The sequence below is a fragment of the Schistocerca cancellata genome, chromosome 7 (genome assembly GCF_023864275.1).
Source record: "Schistocerca cancellata isolate TAMUIC-IGC-003103 chromosome 7, iqSchCanc2.1, whole genome shotgun sequence".
Taxonomy (NCBI): domain Eukaryota; kingdom Metazoa; phylum Arthropoda; class Insecta; order Orthoptera; family Acrididae; genus Schistocerca; species Schistocerca cancellata.
In genome coordinates, this window is record NC_064632.1 from 85,495,141 (window position 1) to 85,522,851 (window position 27,711).

At 39.5% G+C, this 27,711-nt stretch overlaps 1 protein-coding gene across 1 annotated transcript in view; it reads right to left on the reverse strand.

Annotated features, from left to right (window-relative positions):
* The window catches only part of LOC126092652 (dynein axonemal heavy chain 1-like), an 894,951-nt gene that overhangs the window by 161,758 nt on the left and 705,482 nt on the right, over positions 1-27,711 (reverse strand). Inside the window, exons 47-50 of the mRNA XM_049908374.1 lie at positions 25,918-26,113; positions 22,655-22,848; positions 22,281-22,435; positions 8,396-8,651 (exon numbers count right to left, since the gene is read on the reverse strand). Of these exons, the coding sequence (XP_049764331.1) occupies positions 8,396-8,651; positions 22,281-22,435; positions 22,655-22,848; positions 25,918-26,113 (801 nt within the window). The remainder of the gene's footprint in view (positions 1-8,395; positions 8,652-22,280; positions 22,436-22,654; positions 22,849-25,917; positions 26,114-27,711) is intronic.

Below are 27,711 nucleotides of genomic sequence, written 5' to 3' on the forward strand. Positions count from 1 at the left end.
GTCTGCCAGGATGAATGGCCAGCACCAAGCTGTGACCAAGAGCAAAGTAGGCCATCCTATGGCACAACATGCAGCTGAACATAACACACTGGGTGTCAATGGCTGCTTCACTACCTGAGCCATCTGGCTCCTTCCCTCCACCACCAGCTTTTCTGAACTGCGCAGACAGGAGTTATCCTTAAAACACATTCTCCACTCCCATAATTATTGTGGCCTCAACCTACAGTAATAAGGTAACATACTGTCCCTATGCCCTGCACCCAACAGTTTCACCCCCCCCCCCCCCCCCCCGCCATATCCTATAATCTCCTTGCCATTCTTGTCTCTCATGCTATTTATTTGCAGCCCTCTGCCAATGCATCTGCCCATCTTTCCCCGCTCCTCTCCTTTTTTTCCTTCTGTCCCCACCTCCCTGCCCCACAACCTCCTGATGCTGTGCCTGCTGGAGTCTAGTACTTGCACATTCCACCAGGCAGCATCTGTCTGTCTCCCCACCTGTACACTGCTATCCCTTCCTTTTCCCCTCCAGACTGCTGTTTGCATCCCATGTGATGTTATTTTCGGCCCAAGATGCTGGAGTTGGCAGTCGTGCGTGTGTGTGTGTGTGTGTGGGGGGGGGGGGGGGGGGGGGGGGGGGTCTCTTTACTGCCGAAGGCTGTGGTCAAAAGCTACATGTGAGTGTCGTTTAATCATGCCTTCTGCAACCTGATGTGTCTTATATATTTGTTCAGTAAACTAGATGGAAAAGCAGTAGTGTCATATCTCAAAGAGGAACTTGACACTTTTAGCACAGGACAGGAGCATGTAGAGGAACGGTGAATCTTGTTTACAGGAATAGTTGATTATGCACTACTAACTAGATACATACCCAGTAGAACAGTTCATAATTGGAGGGATCCGCCATTGTATACAGTCACTGTAAAGACACTTCTGAAGAAACAGAGATTACTGCATAATAGGTGCAAAGTAAGACACAGGGCTATAGTTAGAGAGATGCTACATGAAATGCATTTGGCTGTCAAGAGTGCAATGTGAGAAGCATTCAATGACTACCATAGCAGAATACTGTCAAATGATATTTCATAAACCCAAAGAAATTATGGTCATTTATAAAGGCTGTTAGTGGCACAAAAGGTAGCATCCAATTACTGATGGATGAGACAGGAACTGCCATTACAGGAAGCAAAGCAAAAAGCAGAAATTCTTGACTGCTTTACACAAGAGAACTCAGGACAATTGCCCCAATTTAATCATCATATTTTTAACACTAAAAGGATGAATGACGTAAGTGACAATGTCAGTGTCAGTGAGAAAGTGCTGAAGTCATTCAATCTGAACAAAGCTCCAAGGCCTGATCGAATTCTTATTGGGCTCTGTAATGTACGTGTGACTGAGTTATTTGCTTTTTTAACGGTAATCTATTAAAGATCCCTCAACCAAAAACCTGTGTCCAGCAGTTGAATGAAAGCACCGTCACATTCATTTACAAGAAGGGTAATAGAAGTGATCCACAAAACTACTGTTCAATATCCTTGACGTTGATTCACATTCTGGGTCCAAGCATAATGAGGTATCTCACAGAATGACCTCCACCATGCATCGACGACACATAATATGATTTACTCATATCTCTATTGTAGACCTCTCCGATCTGAAATATCCGATAAGCAATGACGTCACGGCTGTTGAACGATTCCAGTCCTGTCATTGTATCGACTTTAGGTCCATGTATTAGAGCAACAGTGATCCAGCCATTACTGTGTTGATTGATAATCGTGGCATCTTCTGTGTGATCACGTGTGGCACTGGCTACGGTGGTAGCAACGTCGTTTTCCAATGTACTGCACTGTAGCCCACTCGGCCCTGGCACGGGGCCAGCCATGTTATGATTACATTGCTCAGTGCTACCGGCAGCTTTAGTAAATTTAGAAGCTGCCGGCTGCTAAGTGGTTGCATAATCTTTTACCACAGACATCCTAAGGCTTTGGATGAAGGCAGTCAGATAGATGCAGTATTTCTTTATTTCCAAAAATCACTTGACTCGGTACCACAGCTGTACTTAGTATCAAAAGTGCAGTCATGTAGTGTATCAAGTGAAATTTATGACTGGGTTGAAGACTTTTTGGTAGGGACAATACAGTTAGTTATCTTTGATGGAGAGTCATCAACAGATGTACAAGTAACTTCAGGTGCATCCCAAGGAACTGTTGGGATCATTGTTGTTCGTGTCATATATTAATGACCTTGATGGCAACATTAATGGTAATCTCAGGCTTTTTGCAAATGATATACTGTCTAAAACAAGTTGCATAAATAATCAGTCAGATCTGAAAGTGGTGCAAAGTCTGGCAACTTGTTTTAAATGGTCAGGAATGTAAAATTGTGCACTTCACAAAATGAGAAAGTGCAGAATCCTATGACTATAATATCAATGAGTCACAGCTTGAATTGATTAACTCCTTGTGTAATACTTAAAAGGAATTTGAAATGGAATGAGCACAGGCTCAGTTGTGGGTAAAACAGGTGGTAGATTTTGGTTTATTGGTAGAATACTGGGGATATGCAATCAGTCTACAAAGGATATTACTTACTAATCATCCATGCAACCAAACCCAGAATATTGCTACCAGGGGATACTGAATGTATCCACAGAAGGGTAACAAGAATGGTTACAGGTTTGTTTGATCTATGGGAGAGCATCACACAGGTAATGAAGAAAGGGAACTGACAGACTCATACAGATAGATATAAACTATCCAGAGAAAGCCTACTAACAAAGTTTCAAGAACTGGCCTTAAATAATGACTTTAGGCATGTAGTACAACCACACATGTATCACTCCAATGGGAATCATGAGGACAAGATTAGCTTAATTATAGCACAGACAGAGGCACTTAAACAATCATTCTTCCTTTGTTTCATATGTGATGGAATGGGAAATAATAATAAAAATTACCTAATAACTGGTACCTTCAGATGTACACTCTGTCATGCACTTCAAGTGGTTTGCAGAGTACAGATGGTGATGTAGATGTAGACTTTTAGGCAGAAGGCCTCAGATGATGGTTAGCCAATACATGAAATGGGCAACTCTTTTTGATGACCCTTAGGTTTATTCTCCCCTCTATCAGTTGAGGCTGAGGACTTATATGGTCTCTCTGCCCTCTGTCACAGCCACATCCTTTTCTGTTTTGTGTTTTTAAACATTAAACGTTTAATACTGTGTCCAAATGTTATTACATCTACATCTACATACACTATGTTATCAAATGTATCCAGACACCTGGCTGAAAATGACTTACAACTTTGTGGCGCCCTCCACCGGTAATGCTGGAATTAAATATAGTGATGGCTCACCCTTAGCCTTGATGACAGCTTCCACTCTCGCAGCATATGTTTAATCAGTTGCTGGAAGGTTTCTTGGGGAACAGCAGCCCATTCTTCATGGAGTGCTGCACTGAAGAGAGGTATCGATGTCAGTCAGTGAGGCCTGGCATGAATTTGGTGTTCCAAAACATCCCAAAGGTGCTCTATAGGATTCAGGTCAGGACTCTATGCAGGCCACTCCATTACAGGGATGTTACTGTCTTGTAAACACTCTGCCAGAGGTCGTGCATTATGAACAGGTGCTCGATCGTGTTGAAAGATGCAGTCGCCATCCCTGCTCTTCAACAGTGGGAAGCAAGAAGGTGCTTAAAACAGCCTGTGCTGTGATAGTGCCACACAAAACAACAAGGGGTGCAAGACCCCTCCATGAAAAACATGACCACATCATAACACTGCCGCCTCTGAATTTTACTTTTGGCACTGCACACACAGGCAGATGATGTTCACTGGGTATTCGCCATACCAACATGCTGCCATCGGATCACCACATTGTGTACTGTGATTTGTCACTCCACACAACATTTTTCTACTGTTCAATCATCCAATGTTTACACTCCTTACACCAAGCGAGGCGTCGTTTGGCATTTACTGGCGTGATGTGCGGCTTTCAAGCAGCCACTCGACCATGAAATTTAAGTTTTCTCATCTCCCACCTAACTGTCATAGTACTTGCAGTGGATCCTGATGCAGTTTGGAATTCCTGGGTGATGATCTGGATAGATGTCTGCATATTACACATTACAACCCTCTTCAACTGTTGGCGGTCTCTGTCAGTCAACAGATGAGGTCGGCCTGCGCACTTTTGTGCTGTACGTGTCCCTTCACATTTCCATTTCACTATCACATTGGAACCAGTGGACCTAGAGATGTTTAGGAGCGTGGAAATCTCATGTACAGACGTATGGCACAAGTGACATCCAATCACCTGATCACGTTCGAAGTCTGTGAGTTCTGCGGAGCGCTCCATTCTGCTCTCTCATGATGTCTAATGACTACTGAGGTCGCTGATATGGAGTACCTGGCAGTAGGTGGCAGCACAATGCACCTAATATGAAAAACATGCAATTTTGGATGTCTTCAGATACTTTTTGATTATATAGTGTACATACTCTGCAAGTCAGCATACCATGCATGATGGAGGGTAGCCTATAACACAACTAGTCATTTCCTTTCCTGTACACAAGTAGTCATTTCCTTTCCTGTTCCACATGCAGATGGAGTGAGGGAAAAACAAATGTCTATATGCCTCCATAAGAGCCCTAATTTCTAGTATCTTATCTTCATGCGAAATGTATGTTGGCGGCAGTAGGATTTTTAAGCAGTTAATTCCAAATGGCCATTCTCTAAACTTTCTCAGTAGTGTTCTTTGAAATAAATGTCTTCTTCCCTCCAGGGATTGCTACTTCAGCTCCCAAAGCTAACCCATAACACTTGCATGCTGACTGAACCTCAAGGGGACAAATCTAGCAACTCGCCTCTGAATTGCTTTGATGTCTTCTTTCAATCCAACCTGGTGCAGATCCCAAAAACTCAATCAGTACTCAAGAATAGGTTGCACAAGCATCCTATACTCAGTCTCCATTACAGGTGAACTACACCTTGCTAAAATTCTCCCAACAAACTGAAGTCGACCATTTGTCTTCCCTACCACAATCCTTCCATTTCATATGGCTTCACAATGTAATGCCCAGATATCTAAATGATGTGACTGTCAAGAAGGATGCAACTAATACTGTATCCAAACATTACAGGTTTCCTTTTCCTTCTCTTCCATATTAACTTACAATTTTCTACATTAAGAGCCAGCTGCCATTCATCACACCTACTAGAAATTTTGTCTAGGTCATTTCGAATCAACCTACAGTCATTTTTCTGTGACACCTTCCTGTACACTACAGCACTGTCAGCAAACAACAGCACATTGCTACCCACCAGATCTGCCAGATCATTTATGTATACAGAAAATAGCAATGGTCCAGTCACATTTCCCTGGGGCACTCCTGATGATACTCCTGTCTCTGATAAACACTCACCTTCAAGGACAACATACTGGGTTCTATTACTTAAGAGGTCTTCAAGACGGCCATATATCTGGGAGTGTATTCTGTATGCACATACCTTCATTAACAGTCTGCAGCAGGGTACTGCGTCAAATGCTTTTCGGAAATCCTCCATCCATAGTTCATAGTATATCATGTGAGAAAAAAGCAAGCTTGGGTTTCACATGAGCAATGTTTCCTAAATGTTCATGAGAATGAGCTTTTTGGTCTCTAGAAAATTTATTATATTTGAAGTCAGAATATGCTCTAGAATTCTGCAGGAAACCAGTGTTAGGGGTATTGGTCTGTATTTTTGCGACTCCGTTCTTTTACCCTTGCGCACAGCTGTCACCTACGCTTTTTTCCAGTAACTTGGGACTTTGCACTGGACGAGAGAGTCATGATAAATGCAAACTAAGTGAAGAGCCAATGACATTGAGTACTCTTTGTAAAACCGGATTGGGATTCCTACTAGACCTGGTGATTTATTTGTTTTCAACTCTTTCAGTTGTTTCTCTATGCCAGCGATGCTAATAACTATGTCATCCATACTGGACTCTGTGGGATGGTCAAATGATGGTATGATTGTATGATTCTCCTGTGTGAATGATTTCTTAAATGTGGAATTTAAAACTTCAGCCTTCCTTTTGCTATCTTCTACTGCCAAACCAGACTGGTCAATGAGTGACTGGATGGAAGCCTTGATGGGGTGATCTTCAGCAGAAAAAGAAATATGTTGTTTTAAGAATCATGCTGTAAGTAGGAGAAATAGATGAACCATTTTGAGGGACAGGGTGCCTAATCTTTTCCAGGGAGCCTCCTGGCAAAGAAACTACAGTACACAGTATTTTACGCTCCAGCTGTCTCCCTTCACCTGGGCCTGCTCAAAAAGCCTCCAGGAAGCTAATTTTGCCATATTGGCTGTTTATTTCCTTGGTCTGTTCTGCCATGTTGTATCATGCCTTCTGTAGTTCTTTGTTGGACAAATGGCTAGGTAGTTGCCAATCACCAGTACTTCACAGCCCACCACACATTTTGATGGTCTCTACTAGGTTATCATATTTAAAAGGACAACATACTTAGTAACAACTTTTAGATAAAATCTATTTAAGGGAAACTGCACAAATGAACTGTAAGAAAACGAAATGCCAACAGCCATCCTTATGATATTATTTACTGTGTAGCTACCAGTTTCAGTGCTTCACTGCGCCATCTTCAGGCCTTATTTACTACTGAAGTGGTTATCACGATCTGTATATTCGCTGCACCAGTGGCCACCATAACTGGTTTACACAGACTATCTGTAACTGTGATGTCAGCGCTCAAAGTTTCTTGCTTGAAACGAAATACCTACCATCATCCTTATGATATTATTTATTGTGTAGCTACCAGTTTCAGCACTTGAGTTTCATGCTTGAAACGAAATACCTACCATCATCCTTATGATATTATTTACTGTGTAGCTACCAGTTTCAGCAATTCGGTGCACCATCTTCAGGCCTTAATTGATGCTGAAGGGGTTATCACAATCCATATGTAACCATCTGTAACTGTGATGCCAGCACTCCAACCATCATGGAGTGCTGACATCACAGTTACAGATAGTCTGCATAAACCAGTTAAGTTGGCCATTGATGCAGTGAATATATGGATCATGATAACCCCTTCAGCATCAACTAAGGCATGAAGATGGCACATTGAAGCACCAAAACTGGTAGCTTTAGGCATTTCATTTTATTATGATATTGAATGGCCGTGGTCCCCAAGACCTCCAGTCAAAAAATGGACATACAAAAAATTGAATAAATGGATGTTCACATAGTACACTAATTCTATAACATTTCATTTCACGCCTATTGAACAATTTACTATGGTTAGTGATAAGTATTACGAAGCGCAAAGACCAGTGTGATCTGCTGCCAGTGAGTAAAGAGACAGCAGTGTCAATAAGCAGTACTATTAACACTGTTATTTCTCTGAGCAACTGACTGATGCAACAGGAGTCTTATGGTACCAAAGGCTTCTGACAGTTTGACAGGCAGGCAAGAATGCTACAATGAAGCCTAGACAGTAATTAGCTCCAAACCCATTGATTTTCCATTGAGTATTGAAGGTCATGGAAGAGATAATTTTATGGTGGAGGAAGTGGGAAAACAAGAGGTGCAAACAAGGATAAAAATATATGAAGAAGAATATTGAAGGTGTTGAATATCACATGTATGTAGAGACAAAAATATTAGCCCAAGACAGGAAAAGATACATGGAAGCATCAAACCATTGAAAATATTGATAACTCCAAAAAACAAATTGCTTGCTGTGTATATGCATTGGTCGACCACTGTTCATGACAGAAATTAAATGGTACATGAAAGTCGGCCAGTGCTTATCTTCGGGACGCACAATTTGCCTTCCCCTGGGCTCAGGTGAATATCTCAATGATGAGTCTCATTGACATTCCAAACCTTTCCACCCAAAAAGTAATCCCTTTTTTAATACTCCCAAACCAATCTCATTTTCCCTCTCCTGAAGAAAGTTAGGACTGGTATTTTCTTCTTTAAGTGTTCCTGTCAGTAATACTTACATTCTCTGACAGAAAGTATTGGCCAACCTTTCAGTCTGCAATTTCACAAAGTTCTTATTTGAATTTTCTGTATCAAACCCATGACAACATTAACATTCAATGCAACTAAAAATACAATTTTTGGTTGTTGTTGTTGTGGTCTTCAGTCCAGAGACTGGTTCGATGCTGCTCTCCATGCTACTCTATCCTGTGCAAGCTTCTTCATCTCCGAGTAACTACTGCAACCTACATCTTTCAGTTTTGATAAATTTCATATATATTATACTGTATCAACTGTAAACAGATGACAGAATGGTAAAACCCAACACACTGAAAATTGAGTTTTTCTTACCCTTCCATGTATACTAACTACAGCACATACAGGCAATAAAAATATATTGACAAATACCTTGTCAGCAAATTTGTAAAGATCTGCAGCTGGATCTGTCCCAGTGGAAAGTACAAATATCAGTGGTACTGCAGGACCTGACTCCTTGTACATGGCAGAAAGTTCAGTTGTCTGTGGTTCAACAAACTGTTGACCAAGGTTATGGCTAAGATAAATCTGCATTGAATTTGTAACCTTGTCTGGCCGTAATGCTTTCAGGACTAGTAAGTGCTGGAACTCGTCCAGTTCTGACTCCCATGGGTCAGGTAAAGGCTCCCTGCAACAAACCAAGAATTCTGTTACTAGCACTTTGTACTTTGTAATATTCCAAAGCCTGTATTATTATTAAGAATTGATTGATATTACCCTGTGGCTGACATTTTAGCAAAATTAAATACTATTCATGGGGCAGGGGATTAATAACACTTCAAGGTTACAGAAAGCTGGCTAAAGCCTGAAATAAGTACTGCAGAAATTTTTACAAAGTCTCAGACGGTGTTCAGAAAAGATACATTAGGCAGAATTGGTGGTGGAGTGTTTGTGTCTGTCAGTAGTGGTTTATCTTTTAGTGAAGTCGAAGTAAATAATCCGTGCAAATTGGTACGGGTGTAGGGTATACTTAACAGCCGAACTAAATTAATCATACAATGTAGGCTTTCACGGCCGGTGTTGTCTTCAGTTAAAACTTCCGGGCTGAGAGGCCGTGGTCGATGTATAAAATTTCCACCTGACATTTCGTCTCCATCTGCGGGAGACATCTTCTGAGGTCGTCCGGCTACTGGGCAGTAGCCGGAAGACCTCAGAAGTTGTCTCCCGCAGATGGAGACGAAATGTCAGCTGGAAATTTTATACATCGACCACGGCCTCTCAGCCCGGAAGTTTTAACTGAAGAACTAAATTAATAATTGGCTCCTTCTACCGACCCCCTGACTCCGATGATATAGTCGCTGAACAGTTCAGAGAACATTTGAGTCTCGTAACAAATAAACACCCCACTCATACGGTTATAGTTGGTGGGGACTTCAACCTTCCCTCGATATGTTGGCAAAAATACTTGTTCAAAACCGGTGGTCAGCAGAAAACATCTTCCGAGATTGTCCTAAATGCTTTCTCCGAAAATTATTTCGAGCAGTTAGTCCACAAACCCATGCAAATTGTAAATGATTGCGAAAACACACTTGACCCCTTAGCCACAAACAATCCAGAGCTAATAGAGAGCATCATGACTGATACAGGGATTAGTGATCACAAGGTCGTTGTAGCTAGGCTCAATACCGTTTCTTCCAAATCCACCAGAAACAAAGGCAAAACAATTTTATTTAAAAAAGCAGATAAAGTGTCACTAGAAGCCTTCCTAAGAGACAATCTCCATTCCTTCCAAACTGACTATGCAAATGTAGACGAGATGTGGCTCAAATTCAAAGATATAGTAGCAACAGCAATTGACAGATTCATACCTCATAAATTGGTAATAGATGGAACTGATCCCCCATGGTACACAAAACAGGTCCGAACGCTGTTGCAGAGGCAACGGAAAAAGCATGCGAAGTTCAGAAGAACGCGAAATCCTGAAGATTGGCTAAAATTTCCAGACGTGCGAAATTTGGCATGGACTTCAATGCGAGATGCATTTAATAGGTTCCACAACAAAACATTGCCTCGAAATAGGGTAGAAAAACTGAAGAAATTATGGTCGTATGTAAAGTACACAAGCAGCAAGACGCAGTCAATACCTTCGATGCGCAGTGCTGATGGTACTGTTACCGCCGGCCGCGGTGGTCTAGCGGTTCTGGCGCTGCAGTCCGGAACCGCGGGACTGCTACGGTCGCAGGTTCGAATCCTGCCTCGGGCATGGGTGTGTGTGATGTCCTTAGGTTAGTTAGGTTTAAGTAGTTCTAAGTTCTAGGGGACTTATGACCTAAGATGTTGAGTCCCATAGTGCTCAGAGCCATTTGGTACTGTTACCGATGACTGTGCCGCTAAAGCGGAGTTATTGAACGTAGTTTTCTGAAATTCCTTCACCAGGGAAGATGAACGGAATATTCCAGAATTTGAAACATGAACAGCTGCTAGCATGAGTTTCTTAGAAGTAGATACCTTAGGGGTTGCGAAGCATCTCAAATCGCTTGATACGGGCAAGTCTTCAGGTCCAGATTGTATACCGATTAGGTTCCTTTCAGATTATGCTGATACAATAGCTCCCTAATTAGCAATCATATACAACCACTCGCTCACCAATAGATCTGTACCTACAGATTGGAAAATTGTGCAGGTCGCACCAGTGTTTAAGAAGGGTAGTAGGAGTAATCCATCAAACTACAGATCTATATCATTGATGTTGGTTTGCAGTAGGGTTTTGGAGCATATAATGTATTCAAACATTATGAATCACCTCGTAGGGAACAATCCATTGATACATAATCAGCATGGTTTCAGAAAACATCGTTCTTGTGCAATGCAGCTAGCTCTTTATTTGCAAGAAGTAATGGCCGCTAACGACAGTGGATCTCAAGTTGATTCCGTATTTTTAGATTTCCGGAAAGCTTTTGACACCGTTCCTCACAAGCGACTTCTAATCAAGCTGCGGGCCTATGGGGTATCGTCTCAGTTGTGCGACTGGATTCGTGATTTCCTGTCAGGAAGGTCACAGTTCGTAATAATAGACGGCAAATCATTGAGTAAAACTGAAGTGATATCAGGTGTTCCCCAGGGAAGCATCCTGGGACCTCTGCTGTTCCTGATCTATATAAATGACCTGGGTGACAATCTGAGCAGTTCTCTTAGGTTGTTTGCAGATGATGCTGTAATTTACCATCTAGTAAGGTCATCCGAAGACCAGTATCAGTTGCAAAGCGATTTAGAAAAGATTGCTGTATGGTGTGGCAGGTGGCAGTTGACGCTAAATAACGAAAAGTGTTAGGTGATCCACATGAGTTCCAAAAGAAATCCGTTGGAATTCGATTATTCGATAAATAGTACAATTCTCAAGGCTGTCAATTCAACTAAGTACCTGGGTGTTAAAATTACGAACAACTTCAGATGGCAAGACCACATAGGTAATATTGTGGGGAAGGCGATCCAAAGGTTGCATTTTATTGGCAGGACACTTAGAAGATGCAACAAGTCCACTAAAGAGACAGCTTAGACTACACTTGTTCGTCCTCTGTTAGAATATTGCTGCGCAGTGTGGGATCCTTACCTGGTGGGATTGACGGAGGACATTGAAAGGGTGCAAAAAAGGGCAGCTCATATTGTATTATCACGTAATAGGGGAGAGAGTGTGGCAGATATGATACGCGAGTTGGGATGGAAGTCATTAAAGCAAAGACGTTTTTCGTCGTGGCGAGATCTATTTACGAAATTTCAGTCACCTACTTTCTCTTCCGAATGTGAAAATATTTTGTTGAGCCCAACTTACATAGGTAGGAATGATCATCAAAATAAAATAAGAGAAATCAGAGCTCAAACAGAAAGGTTAAGGTGTTCGTTTTTCCCGCACACTGTTTGGGAGTGGAATGGTAGAGAGATAGTATGATTGTGGTTCGATGAACATTCTGCCAAGCACTTAAATGTGAATTGCAGAGTTATCATGTAGATGTAGATGTAGAAGGTGAAGTTATCACTGATCTGGCATTGCCATGTTAACTAAAGATGATTACATGACACATTCTCTTGTATGGTGTCACAGTAATAAATCATGTTTGGTATACAGAGACACAATGTCACTGCAGAACATTATTTTAATAAAACTTTGGAAAAAAATTATCCAAGTAAAGTTAGTAATTGCGCCACTGAAGTAATTATCTGTAAATAAAATTCTGAGGTTCCACTGATAACTATTAGATAAAAGCTTACATTTAATGAATGACAGTATGTAGAGTGCAATATATGTAATGTAAAGTATACATTTCTGTTTGTAGCATACTATTACAAGGAAAAATTATCATACATAATGATATGAGGTGCATTTAATTGACATGGAAATAACTTATGGTTCCTTAATGCTTATGAACCTAAACTAATGTTCAAAAAACTGCCCAAGTTCATGCAAAAACAAATACAAAACGTGTTACAAATGATGAATGGCCACTTGTTCACAGAAAATAAGTTTATACAAAAATGAACACAAAACACATGTTACAAAAAAATAACTGGTTCCAGTCACTTTTCAGTCATCTTTACCTATTTCTGTTATAGGATATGTTTTAAGCTTATTATAAATATTTGATACTATCAATCTGTAATAACTTCAGTAGTTTCTCAATATCATCTCCTTACTTCTTTTTCGTGAGAACTTTCACTAACATAAAGGAAAGGACTTAAGTGTCCTTTGATATAGGGCTTCGGAACCACTTGCCTTTTTTTTAACTGTACTAATAGTACAGAATGTTAGAAGGAGCAAATTATTCTTTATCCTGTGCCTCTTGCCATTTTAGAGATGATAGCCTTTTTGTATAAAAGGGTACCTATTTATCTTGTTTTTACTGCATAAACTTCAAAGCGACTAAGGTGACTAAATTTGGTGATAAGTGACATACACGGATCTGGAATAAGTATTAGGTCACAAATTTTTAACTTCCGTTTCATCACACCTAAGTTGCAGTCAGATGGTGGATAAGAGTGCCCTCCAATGAGTAAACAGTGGTAGAGTTTATCAAATTTGCCATTACCTTTTAAGAAAAATAACATTATTACAGCCGTATGATTGCAGTTCTGGCCACCACATGCATGTTGAACAAGTTGAGTTCTCTTGTGGGGACAAAGTTCTCAATGTAATGGTACAGAAAGACACTCACTTCATTATGACCTTTCTTACCTTGGCTCTCATTATAACAATAAAATCTACCTCCAACTGTTTTCGTGTTGTGTAGCTCAAAAATCCTTAGCACACTAAAAAGTAATCATGCTTACATTTCTTTCATTTTTTTCATCATTATCTGAAACTTCAAACTCTAAGCTGCTCATCTTAATGTTGTAAGTGGAATAGTTGACCAAAGTTTCAACAAAAATTACCAATGGCTTCAGCACACTTCCAGGCCTGCCACAAGTTTATTTCTAAAACATGGCAACTCCTTGAGTTGTCCCCTGTTAGAAACAACTGCAAAATTAAATCAGCTCTCTACAAGCATCAAGACCATGAAGGCCTCCCATTTTAGCTCCAATTAATGCAGCTATGTCTCAAGAAACCAGAACTGACCAAATCTGCATTTTAGTAGCAATTCAATTCTGTCAGCGACTGCATAGGATTTGGAGGAACAGTTGAATGTAAGAGCAGGTTCTTGAAAGAAGGATATATAAGATGAACCCCAACAAAAGTGAAAATTAAATCATGTGACACTGAGGGAATTAGATTAGGAAGTAATAAACTAAAAGTAGTTGATGAGTTTTGTTATTTGGGCAATAAAAAACAGACAATGGCCTGAGTATAGAGGATGTAAAATGTAGACTGGTAATGGCAAGGAAAGTGTTTCTGAAGAAGAGAAATTTGTTACCATCAACTATAGACTTAAGTAACCAGAAGCCTTTTCTGAAGATTTTTTTCTGCAATGCAGCATTGTATGGAAGTGAAATGTGGGCAATAAACAGTTCAGAGAAGAAGTTAAATGAGGCTTTTCAAATGTATTGCTATAGATTGGCTGGGTAAATCACATAGGTAATAAGGAGGTACTGAATAGAATTGGAGAGAAAAGAAATTTGTGGTACAACTTGACTGAAAGAAGGGACTAGTTGATAGATGTCAAGGGATCACTAATTTAGTATTTGAGAGAGGTGGGGGGAAGGGGGGGGGGCGTTGCAGAGGGAGATCAAAAGGAGAGAATAAAGAAAACAGATTCAAAAGGATGCAGGTTAAAGTAGTTATTCAGAGATGATGAGTCTTGCACAGGATAGAGTAGCAAGGACAGCTGCATCAAACCAATCTCTGGAGTGAAGACCACAACAATAAGATATTGACACTATTCATTAGAAATACCAGCATCTAGATTTTACATAAGATGTATGTTTCTATTTTCCTGAAATTCATTACCTTAACAGACAATTATATTAAAATTCATACACACCAAAAATGTCTATTGCAGATTTAGCCATTGTACTTGTTACATTCCAGTTTCTACCACTGTATTTTTGTTGTTATAATTTTTCTGGACCAAATGACAAGCATTACTAATTAATTAAGCCATTAATTAAGAATTTCCATAATTTATCATAATTTTTTGTAAACCAACTTATTGTTGTAACATGCAGCTCATCTAAATTAGAAATTCCAAAACAACTAAAATGTTCATATGCCAGCCTTTATAAGGCCAAACCCACCCCAAAATCTTCAGGCTGGGCCCTGAAATCTTAGCAGCAATGTCATATAACGAGTTAACATAGCAAAGTCCACACCTAGCCAACACTACTGTATCATCAACGTAATGAATCCATGTAACATTCCAGTACCAAGTACATATCTGTCACCAGTATTTGCATGCTTTGTGCATCTGTGAGACTTACTTAATATATCAAATTCAACTAGTAACTGGAATTAATTTCTATGAAGGTTCCTTTGAGCATATATGTTTGAATAATTTGGACTCAGGCTACATATTGTGTAAACATGGACACTCATTTATGTCTGTCATTTATTGAAAGACAGAGTATATATCACCTATGCAAACTGAAGTCACTATTGTACGGTGTTGGTTGTGTCAGAATTCAATTCCAACTGTGAACGTTCGGTCACTGACATACAAATAGATAATTTTTATTGTTACTTTTTTAAATTTTATTTTACTTTAGATCTATACACTCTCTCTAAAAAAAATGGGCCGTGTTTTAAAACACTTACGGGTAGTAAGGTGAAGGCGCATGCCTGTGTAAACTAGTTTTAGGTCATTGTAGAGACAATAAATATATATATGTGGGAGAAGCCTTATTAATTAAAAGTTGTGTGGTGTATATTACTGGAATATTTTTCAAGAGAACTGATTTAAAGCAATTCAATTACCTTTCTTCAATGAGATACTGAGTGCAGAAGAAGAGTTTACATGAAGGTAACTCTTGCACTGTTAGAATGAATTTACGTGGTTAAGGACAGCTATATGTGCACAGAACTTACAGACATATGTGTTGAGGTTAAAGTGGACTGGAAACCTAGAAAGTGATGATAAAAATGCACTGAGAAGGAACCATGCATAAATAAAGATTACTGTAGGAGTAAAGTGTATGGAGGCAAAAGAAGACAATATTATGAAAAAGATAGACTGCTACTCACCTTATAGTGGAGATGATGAGTCACAGACAGGCACAACAAAAAGTCAGCTAAACAAATGAGTTTTCTGGCCAAAAGGTCTTCTTCTGAATCAAACACACACACACACACACACACACACACACACACACACACACACACACTCATGCAAATGCAACTCACATTTGCATGACCATGTCCGGCTGCCGTGTCCAGCAGTCAGAGTTGCATTTGCATGAATGTGTCTGTGTGTATGTTGTCTAATTCAGTACAAGGCCTTTTGACTGAAAGCTTACTTGTTTAGCATTTTTTTGTTGTTGTGCCTGTCTGTGACTCAACATCTTCACTGTATGGTGAGTAGAGATCTATCCTTTTCATAATACTGTCATTATTCCATCCCAGATTTTCCACTGTTACTATGTGTACAGTAAATAGAACAGCAAACATAATATTAATGAAAGAGACATAACTAACTAGGATGCTGTATAAATAAAAATTACATGGATCTTGGGTGAAACTTTGTCAACCATTGGGAGGCAAAGGGGACTGACATTTTGTTTGGTGAGATGTGGTCAGTGAGGAACCAGAGGGGAGCTCAGCAGTAAACTTTGCAACCTGACACAGGAATATGAAAAGGATCAGTGAGCAGATGACAGCAGGCAAGACAGCTGCAGCAACTTCTGTTAGAAATAATTAATATAAGGTGTTCCTGCTACTAAATGTTATTCACTATTTTGTCAAAATGAGTGATGTAATGAAAAAGACAGTGTGCGTCATGCTATTGGACATGAGGTAGACATTAAGGGAGAGAGAGCACTGGCTAAAAGTAAATCTTGCGAAGACAGTATGGGAACAAGAACTAAAATCTGGAGAAGACAGCAAGTTTAGGTCCAAGTTAGATATAACTTGCTATGATGAAGTAAATGCTAGTTAGGTTACCAAAGAAAAGTCTCGAGCATCACCCACAGAACTTTCAAATGTTAATAATAGTGAAAGCAAATTAGAACACGAATTTTATGTAGATAGATACATTGAAATGTTCACTGGAGTTCACTGAAGTAACTAAATGTATCAAAAGTGACATCGGCAGTTTAAGAGTAGGAATGAATACAAGTGGTAGTAAAATTTAAAGAAATTGGAAAATTTGGACAAAAAGGTAGACTCTGTACAAATTTGTTTCGATAATAAGTTGGAAAGGTAACTAACAAAACAAATGTAAGAATAAACAGACAGCAAATAATGTGAAGCTACACAAGATAGGATTGTAAATTGTTATGAAAAGAGGGTGGAAGCAGTGGTCAGTTCTTGTCTGATGACCTCTGGCCAGTTCAAGAAAATTAATGCTGAAAATAAGGATCAGTTAGAATTACAAATGGAGAAAACAAAAGCAGAATTGAATAAGAAAATAGAAAAAGTGGGAAATGAAGTTGAAAACAGATGTTTATTAACTACTGAATAAAAACTTGAAGAGTTCAATGAAACTGTAGAACAATATCAAGTTGTAAATGGATCTAAAATTTACCAAAATTGAAAACAGTAAATCATAGTGTTTTTACTGTATCAAATGAAGCTTACTTTATCAATTATAAAAAGTTTCATAGCTTTTGAGCCATGTGGAACGTGCACCCCCTTGACTTTATCAGAGAATTTAGTGAGTTACCTAGAAATAGGAGTGATCAGGAAAAAAATGTCCTTTCTAAGAGGTTATTGGAGAGAGGATGCTTATGGGTGACCTTCCCATTCTTGAGAATAATGCAGGAAATTATTTTTGAGAAAAAAGGGAGAATAGCAGAAAACAGCTTGTGAATTCTGGGCTAGTGAGAGATACGAGTCCATGAGAGGGACTATTAAAGGTTTCTGTTGGTATTTGATTAACGAACTTAAGTACTTGGACAAAGAATCAGAAAATGAGGCAATAACAATAGGGTTAGAAAATAAACAGACACAAATTGTAAGAGAATTGCTTTTGCCAGTCCCCAAGAGTAACATTAATGACTTTTTGATTTATATGGGGAAAATCAGAAGACAATATGAGAAATTGTAAGCCAAGAAACCAACCCACAAGGGATTAGCCAGGTTCTGGAAGGAATAACAGAGATGTAAAGGATCCAAGTAGATGTAGGTGTGAGAGAAGGGGCCTGAATGATACAATTATAGCGAGCAGACTTCAAGTTTGTTCCAGTTGAGTTTCGTACTTGAACAAGATCTAGAAAAGACCCACTAATAAATAGGTCAAATTCCATGTTAATGATCAAAGAATAGACAGATACGGTAGAGAAGATGGAGAACTTAAATCATATCTAGAGATACACAAAGCTATTTCCAGTGGGCAAAATAATTTTCCATTACAAAAAATCAAAAACACAAAAATTGGTGAGATAGAAAAATTTTCAATTGTTGCAGTAAGGAAATATGTTAAGTAAAGAAAACATAAATGTTATAGTAATATTCAATTATTTATAAGTTACAAGTTTAATACTGTTGGAGTTAATGACCTAACCATATAACTTAAGCTCTTCATTGCAGCGTAATCTCTGCAAATCTAAAACATAATTCTCCTTTCAAACACATTTCTCATTGATTCAATGTACTTGAAAATAGGAACACTGAACTACAACTAGTATCTGTAATTGTTCATCTATCTTCAGGTACCAACCAAAGGGGTTTCTGCAGATCCAAACTGTAAACAAACAAGTTGATATGTAAGGAACTCACTATGCAGGGCGTACAGCAGATCCTTGAAGAATTTTTTGAAGAAACTAACCGAGACTGGCAGAGCAACTATATTCGACAGCATGTCATCATGTCATCTCATTGAAAAATTGAGCTTAGAGGAGAAAAAGTGACAAGAAAGGAACTAATTACCAACTCAGTACTTATAAAAAGATGTGAAGGAGTTTCTAGAATCATATGGGTTTGGAGAGCTGTTTCATGGAGATTTTGAAGGTAAAAAAATGCGACTCAACTAAATCTGTCAGAGTATGATTGATGATTTCTCAACTGCAACTGTTGAAAAAGGAGAGGTGACAGAAGAATAAAGCTGCACAAAGGTAAGAAAACTGCAGTTGACAGACACATTGAACAAGTCAGGCATATCAAAAGTTATTATTCTAGAGGAAAAATGCTTCATCACCAATATTTGAGCAATGAGTTAAACGTGAAAATAATGTGTGAGAAATTTTCTGTGAGGAAGGTCTCAATCTGGACATAAAGTATGACTACTACAGGACACTATTCTGCAATAATTTTAGTATCAGATTCAGCAACTTATGTTGACACATGATCTACATGCTCATACCCAAAATGTAGGATTTTCTTTGAAAATCAATGAAGTGAAAAGAAAAATTTGAAACATCAGCTCACGGCTCACAGAATTTGAAGTAACGTGTTTTATGATAGATAGACAGAAGATAGGCAAGGCAGTCCAGTTATGATTGCCAGAAGAATTTCATTCTTACAGAAGTCTCAAATCAGGCGGCCTGTTATTCGAGAAATATGTAATTACATAATTTCATGGTTTGCCTAAGTTTCTCTATGAACACTGACACAAAATAATGTGACCTCGTATGTTTGGCTAGAGAATGAGTTTGTGACGGGGTCAAACCAGGTTGATTCAGCAATTTGTCATCAACTGCTTCAAGCCGATTTGGATGGTGTCACCAAACTATGTCTCTTTTCGGGTGTGTGTGGTGGGCAAAATACGAATAGAACTATGACTGGGATGTTGATGTATTGGTTTCTTCATGATGCTCCACTAGATGTAGAAAGTGTCAAAGTGTGGTTTCCAATCATCAGTCATTTGTTCATAACCCCCCACAAGATTTTTGGAAACATGGAGAGAAATTTTCCAAACTGAACACAATCGAAAATCCTGCAGTCTACATTGGCATAATGGAGAAATTCACCAGAGTAGTGCCCTTGGGGTCAGGTGACTGCCAAGTAAGAACTGGAAGCAGCTCACCAATGACATCCTCAAATCTCGAGACAGCAAACAAAGTCATGCCTTGTGCAGGGAGAGACATTCTTAAATTTTGAGGCTAATAGAAATCCTTGGGTCACAGAAGAGATACTGAATTTAATTGATGAAAGGAGAAAATACAAAAATGCAGTAAATGAAGCAGGCAAAAAGGAATACTAACATTTCAAAAATGAGATTGACAGGAACTGCAAAATAGCTAAGCAGGGATGGCTAGAAGACAAATGTAAGGATGTAGAGGCTTATCTCACTAGGAGTAAGATAGATACTGCCTACAGGAAAATTAAAGAGACCTTTGGAGAAAAGAGAACCACTTGCATGAATATCAAGAGCTCAGATGGAAACCCAGTTCTAAGCAAAGAAGGGAAAGCAGAAAGGTGTTAGGAGTATATAGAGGGTCTATACCAGGGCGATGTTCTTGAGGACAATAATATGGAAATGGAAGAGGATGTAGATGAAGATGAAATGGGAGATACGATTCTGCGTGAAGAGTTTGACACAGCACTGAAAGACCTAAGATGAAACAAGGCCCCGGGAGTAGACAACATTCCATTGGAACTACTGATAGCCTTGGGAGAGCCAGACCTGACAAAACTCTACCATCTGGTGAGCAAGATGTATGAGACAGGCGAAATTTCCTCAGACTTCAAAAAGAATATAATAAAGCAGGGGTTGCCAGATGTGAAATTACCGAACTATCAGTTTAATAAGTCACAGCTGCAAAATACTAACGCGAATTCTATACAGACGAATGGAAAAACTGGTAGAAGCAGACCTCAGCGAAGATCAGTTTGGATTCCGCAGAAATGTTGGAACACGTGAGGAAATACTGACCCTAAGACTTACCTTAGAAAATAGATTAAGGAAAGGCAAACCTACGTTTCTAGCATTTGTAGACTTTGAGAAAGCTTTTGAAAATGTTGACTGGAATACTCTGTTTCAAATCCTGAAGATGTCAGGGGTCAAATATAGGGAGCAAAAGGCTATTTATAATTTGTACAGAAACCAGATGGCAGTTATAAGAGTCGAGGGGCATGAAAGGGAAGCAGTGGTTGGAAAGGCAGTGAGACAGGGTTGTAGTCTATCCCCGATGTTATTCAATCTGTATATTGAGCAAGCAGTAAAGGAAACAAAAGAAAAATTTGAGGTAGGAATAAAAATCCATGGAGAAGAAATTAAAACTTTGAGGTTCATCGATGACATTGTAATTCTGTCAGAGACAGCAAAGGACCTGGAAGAGCAGCTGAATGGAATGGACAGTGTATTGAAAGGAGGATACAAGACGAACATCTACAAAAGCAAAATGAGGATAATGGAATGTAGTCGAATTAAGTCGGGTGATGCTGAGGGAATTACATTAGGAAATGAGAGACTTAAAATAGTAAAGGAGATTTGCTATTTGGGGAGCAAAATAACTGATCACGGTCAAAGTAGAGAGGATATAAAATATAGACTGGCAATGGCAAGGAAAGCATTTCTGAAAAAGAGAAATTTGTTAACATCAAGTACAGATTTAAGTGTCAGGAAGCCATTTCTGAAAGTATTTGTATGGAGTGTAGTCACGTATGGAAATGAAACGAGGACGATAAATAGTTTAGACATAAAGAGAATAGAAGCTTTTGAAATATGGTGCTACAGAAGAATGCTGAAGGTTCGATGGGTAGATCACATAACTAATGAGGAGGCATTGAATAGAACTGGAGAGAAGAGAAATTTTTGGCACAACTTGACTAGAAGAAGGGATTGGTTGGTAGGGCACATTCTGAGGCATCAAGGGATCACCAATTTAGTATTGGAGGGCAGCGTGGAGGGTAGAAATCACAGTGGGAGACTAAGAGATGAATACACTAAACAGATTCAGAAGGATGTAGGTTGCAGTAGGTACTGGGAGATGAAGAACCTTGCGCAGGATAGAGTAGCATGGAGAGCTGCATCAAACCAGTCTCTGGACTGAAGACCACAATGACAATAATCCCTTGCACACACACTTTCCACAATAACAGAGTTCTGAGACTTTTCGAGGTGAAATTGTACTTTGCTGCTAAGATGATGTTGCTATGCTGTCTAATTTGACCATTTCCTTACGTCTCTTTTCCATAACTTTTGATGTTATAAAGCATGCTTAACACATTTCCACTATATATATTACACTTGTCAATATATGAGTTACATTTACAACACTTATTTATGCGAATTTTACTTTTACTTGTCAAGTATTGTGACTGACTATTCGAACTTGATGCCATCTTGACATATGTATTTGTAGATACAGAGTGTTCTACCAATAGTCTATGCTTTCTACGACTTCTATGAAGCACAAAAGTCAGTTTGTAACATGGACCTTAAGGAGACACATTATTCTGTAGCAAGCTTAATGAGTATCTTCCCACCAAAGTGTATGGACTTTTGTATTTATCATATTTTACAATACTTATTTGCTGTCTTCTAAACTTTGTTTATGTGTGACTTTGGAAATGTTGTTACTATCCATACTGAAAACAAACAATATTAGGCAGCCAAATAATTTCAAAGCGATTGACCACAACGTACATTAAAAATAAAATCTGTGATATATAATTACATAACTGTACCAAGAATACTACTACCACTGTTACCTCTATTTAATGTGAATAATTTTCATTTTTTTTGTAAGTCCATGTTATTAACTGAAAAAGATAAAAAATATTTTTGTTACTTACTTGTGTGGCTCCAATGAATCAAATATCTTTTTGTATCCAGCCAACTGAGACACAAATGAATCTACAAATGGCTTAAATTTTGGAAGTGCTTCAAGGGACATTATTTCTTTCCAAGATTTGCTTGATAACCATTCTGGGGCAGGATTCTCAACCTCCTAATTGAAACATTGGTGTGAAGTTTAAACATAACAAGTAAAATGTTAGTAAAAGAAAGAAGAATATGTTTGATACATATGCAATTCTTATTGAAAAGTTCTACACATGGAGAATTACTAGTTTTTTCCAAGTTTGGGAAGATATATCAATAAATTCAATGAAAGTACTGCACAGTTAAAAGTTTGATAACAATCAGCACATTACTATCAGAAACATACCTGTAGAGGGTTTCCCCCTGCCAATAAGAATTGCCATTCCATGGGATCTATTCTTTCTTCATCCATCAATATTCTTACACATAAAAGAAATGCAAAATGCATCTTGTGTTTTTCAAATAGACTTCGGCAGACATTGGAATATAAACTAAATGTAAAGTAATTATTAATATTCTCCACTCTTTCATTTATGTCAGCTGCAAAGTAATGAATATCAAGCTTGTAGACATGGTCACAGAAAGAACTGTGTTCCAAATATAATGATATCCAGATACAGGTATTTAGACAAAAAGGAATCATACTATGATTTATTACATCATGATAGTCAAGCTTTAGGTATAAGATTCCTGAATGTTCTCTTTTATAATGAGATCTAAATAATACAATATACAATAACGGAAAGACCAGGATAGAATGTAACTACACTCCTGGAAATGGAAAAAAGAACACATTGACACCGGTGTGTCAGACCCACCATACTTGCTCCGGACACTGCGAGAGGGCTGTACAAGCAATGATCACATGCACGGCACAGCGGACACACCAGGAACCGCGGTGTTGGCCGTCGAATGGCGCTAGCTGCGCAGCATTTGTGCACCGCCGCCGTCAGTGTCAGCCAGTTTGCCGTGGCATACGGAGCTCCATCGCAGTCTTTAACACTGGTAGCATGCCGCGACAGCGTGGACGTGAACCGTATGTGCAGTTGACGGACTTTGAGCGAGGGCATATAGTGGGCATGCGGGAGGCCGGGTGGACGTACCGCCGAATTGCTCAACACGTGGGGCGTGAGGTCTCCACAGTACATCGATGTTGTCGCCAGTGGTCGGCGGAAGGTGCACGTGCCCGTCGACCTGGGACCAGACCGCAATGACGCACGGATGCACGCCAAGACCGTAGGATCCTGCGCAGTGCCGTAGGGGACCGCACCGCCACTTCCCAGCAAATTAGGGACACTGTTGCTCCTGGGGTATCGGCGAGGACCATTCGCAACCGTCTCCATGAAGCTGGGCTACGGTCCCGCACACCGTTAGGCCGTCTTCTGCTCACGCCCCAACATCGTGCAGCCCGCCTCCAGTGGTGTCACGACAGGCGTGAATGGAGGGACGAATGGAGACGTGTCGTCTTCAGCGATGAGAGTCGCTTCTGCCTCGGTGCCAATGATGATCGTATGCGTGTTTGGCGCCGTGCAGGTGAGCGCCACAATCAGGACTGCATATGACCGAGGCACACAGGGCCAACACCCGGCATCATGGTGTGGGGAGCGATCTCCTACACTGGCCGTACACCACTGGTGATCGTCGAGGGGACACTGAATAGTGCACGGTACATCCAAACCGTCATCGAACCCATCGTTCTACCATTCCTAGACCGGCAAGGGAACTTGCTGTTCCAACAGGACAATGCACGTCCGCATGTATCCCGTGCCACCCAACGTGCTCTAGAAGGTGTAAGTCAACTACCCTGGCCAGCAAGATCTCCGGATCTGTCCCCCATTGAGCATGTTTGGGACTGGATGAAGCGTCGTCTCACGCGGTCTGCACATCCAGCACGAACGCTGGTCCAACTGAGGCGCCAGGTGGAAATGGCATGGCAAGCCGTTCCAAAGGACTACATCCAACATCTCTACGATCATCTCCATGGGAGAATAGCAGCTTGCATTGCTGCGAAAGGTGGATATACACTGTACTAGTGCCGACATTGTGCATGCTCTGTTGCCTGTCTCTATGTGCCTGTGGTTCTGTCAGTGTGATCATGTGATGTATCTGACCCCAGGAATGTGTCAATAAAGTTTCCCCTTCCTGGGACAATGAATTCACGGTGTTCTTATTTCAATTTCCAGGAGTGTATATTATGAAAAGTAAAGTTGCCGCTCACCACATAGCGGAGATGCTGAGTCGCAGAGAGGCACAACAAAAAGACTGCCACAAATAAAGCTTTCAGCCAATCATGCCTTCATCAAAAATAGATGACAGACACACACACACACACACACACACACACACACACACATATTCATGCAAATGCAACCATTACACGCTACTGCAGTCTCAGGCAACTGAGGCTGGGTTCAGTTGCCTGAGACTGTTGTCATGTGTGTGTGTGTGTGTTTGTGTGTGTGTGTGTGTGCACACGCGTGCGTATCTGTCATCTACTTTTGACGAAGGCCTTACTAGCTGAAAGCTTTATTTGTGAGAGTCTTTTTGTTGTGCCTATCTGCGACTCAGCATCTCTGCTATATGGTGAGTGGCAACTTTCCTTTCCATAATATAAGTACAATATACAGGTTCATAATTTTTGACCATATTACAAAAACAGCACATAAAAAAATCATTACAATGCCTATTAAACTTTTAATTTTATTTAACTGTGACACTGTGAAAGCACCATGCAAGAATAACATTTGGCCACACTTTTGTAATTAATTGATACTTTAAGTTTACTGTTAGGAGTCACAATTTTTTTGTGACTGGTAATAGTAAACTTGAAGCTTCAATCGATGTCAGTAAAAGTCATGGTGAAGTCTGACCTAAATTTAAAGACACACTGTGTCACTCTGCATTTGGACGCAACAGAGCGACAGTACTGACTGAGGACTGTTTTATCTTTTTACATTACTGATGATTATCAAATAATAGTAATAAGAATGTAGGACAGTTTAGAAAGAAGAATCATTATAATTTTTCTTTAAAATTGTAATAATGCCATTTCATAAAACATCATTTTTGGGAGGTGACTGTCTACAGCCATTAAGAAATGTATAAAATGGTTATTTGAAACATCAGATACTTTTATTTTAAACCCAAATATCTACCGGTTTTGATCTTGGACTATCTTCATGGTTTAAAATGATTTACACCACCATATTTCATTAGCCATTACTTAAAATGTGTAGAGCATGCCATGAATATAAATATATGACACAGGACTTTAAAAGCAGGATTACAAATACTAAATGTATACAGAGCAGTACTGTTGTGTCTCTTCAGCACTGCTCTGTATATGTTTAGTATGTGTATGTTTGCTTTTAAAGTGCTGTGCCATATATTTATGTTCATGGCATCGACTACATATTTTAAGTAATGACTAATGCAATACGGTGGCTTAAAGAATTTTAACCCTCATCTGTGAAGATGGTCCAAGACTGAAATCAGCAGATATTTGGTTTTAAAATAAAAACAGTTGATAGTTCAAATATGCATTATATACATGAGAAAATATCCTTGTGTATAGAACGCAAATGCAGAAAATTTGCATATATTACTGACCTGATGCTTCTGTATTGGTCATGCTCCCAATAAATATGTTGATGAACCATTCTAATGAATACTGGTACATGGGATCAACATTGCCCAGATCTGATACACAGAAAAAGAGTATTTGTGCTCGGTTTGCAACAGGTATATACAGTGCTCTTGTATTATCAATATTAATTTGTGTCTCTTCTGCTGATTTCACTTTTTGCTGTAATGAAATAATGACATACACCATAAGAAATACATGAGAAATATATATTAATAAGATATTTAGTTAAATATTTGGTTAAAAAAATCATAGATAAAAGTCTCTCTTGTACAGTCCATCTCATAAAACAGTCATTTACCTTTAAATGAAATACAACAGAATGTTGCATAATCATAAATTTCTGTTGAACAGTTTGACAAACTGTGAATGTAAAAGAATTAATATTGTCACAATGGACAAATATGGAAACTGCTGCAGGATAGTGAGAAATTGCAGGGGGGATATAGAGGTTCACACATGAGTGTGGCCTCTCACTTTCTGCCATTGTAAACAGCACAATTTGCATATGAATACCTCTGGTAAGATGCTACTTGGATGTCTTACTGCTAGAAACATTGTTTGACCAAAGCAGTACCCATCCTATCCCAGCATTACATATTCATCTTTTCAATATGTTCATTCCACTTATTAGCTCCTATACACCACCATGGTTAGTTCAGTGTATAGTATGTTACACTAAAGGATAAAAAAAGATAAGCACACGTAAGGGAGTAGACAATGATATGAAACTTTACGGGTTGAGAGATCATGATGTTATTTCACTGCTTACAATATGGAGTAAAATTCACAAAGAACTTCGCAATACGAGCCCACTTATGTATCGATCATTACAACTGTTCTGCCCTGGATGCACACTCTGATTTACTTAGTAAAGGTACCACGGAACCATTGTATTCTCTCCTGACACAATCTGGGGATCTTGCTAGCCATAGGAATACCTCAGTATCAAGCAGATAGTTCACTGACACAGTCCACCTGCTTAGCTGGGTGGTACTGTGCTCGCCTTCCATGCAAGAGGGCCCGGGTTCGATTCCCGGCCGGGTTGGAGATTTTCTACACTTGGGGACTGGATGTTGTGTTGTCCTTATCATAATTTCATCCTCATCACTGGCGCACAACTCACTCAATGTGGCGTCGACTGAAATAAGACTTGTACTTGATGATTGGACTTCCCCCGACGGGGCCTCTCGGCCAATGACGCCATATACTCATTTCCATTTTTTTCACTGACACACATGCCATATTTAAGCAAGAGTTGTGCTGTTGAAAAATAGCACTAGAATACTGTCTCAAGAGAGGTAATACATATGGGAGCTGGGTGTCAGTGACGTACTGTTGTGCTGTCAGAGTTCCCTCAATCTATATGTCCTTTACCTGAAATCATAACCAATAGTCACCTGTGTGGTAACGGGTGATTTGTGGTGCACTGGAAATATTTTAAGTTCAGAGTTGGCAGCCATTGCTCGGGCTGCTCGGCAAGCTGCAGCTCGTTAGCAACCACATGATACCACACAACGGCCGGACCACATGGTCCAGCCAACCGCATAGCTGGGAATTCCTTGATGATGCTGTGTAGATGAAGGAGACATGCCAGGAGTGCCAAAATGATGGACTTTGTGAAACCTTAATGGCAGACATTTCACAGTTCGTAAAGAAATTAATAGTAGCCAGATGAATCGTGAAACCTCAAAAAGAAACATGTACATTACCATTACCGTATTTACTCGAATCTAAGCCACACTTTTCTTCCGGTTTCT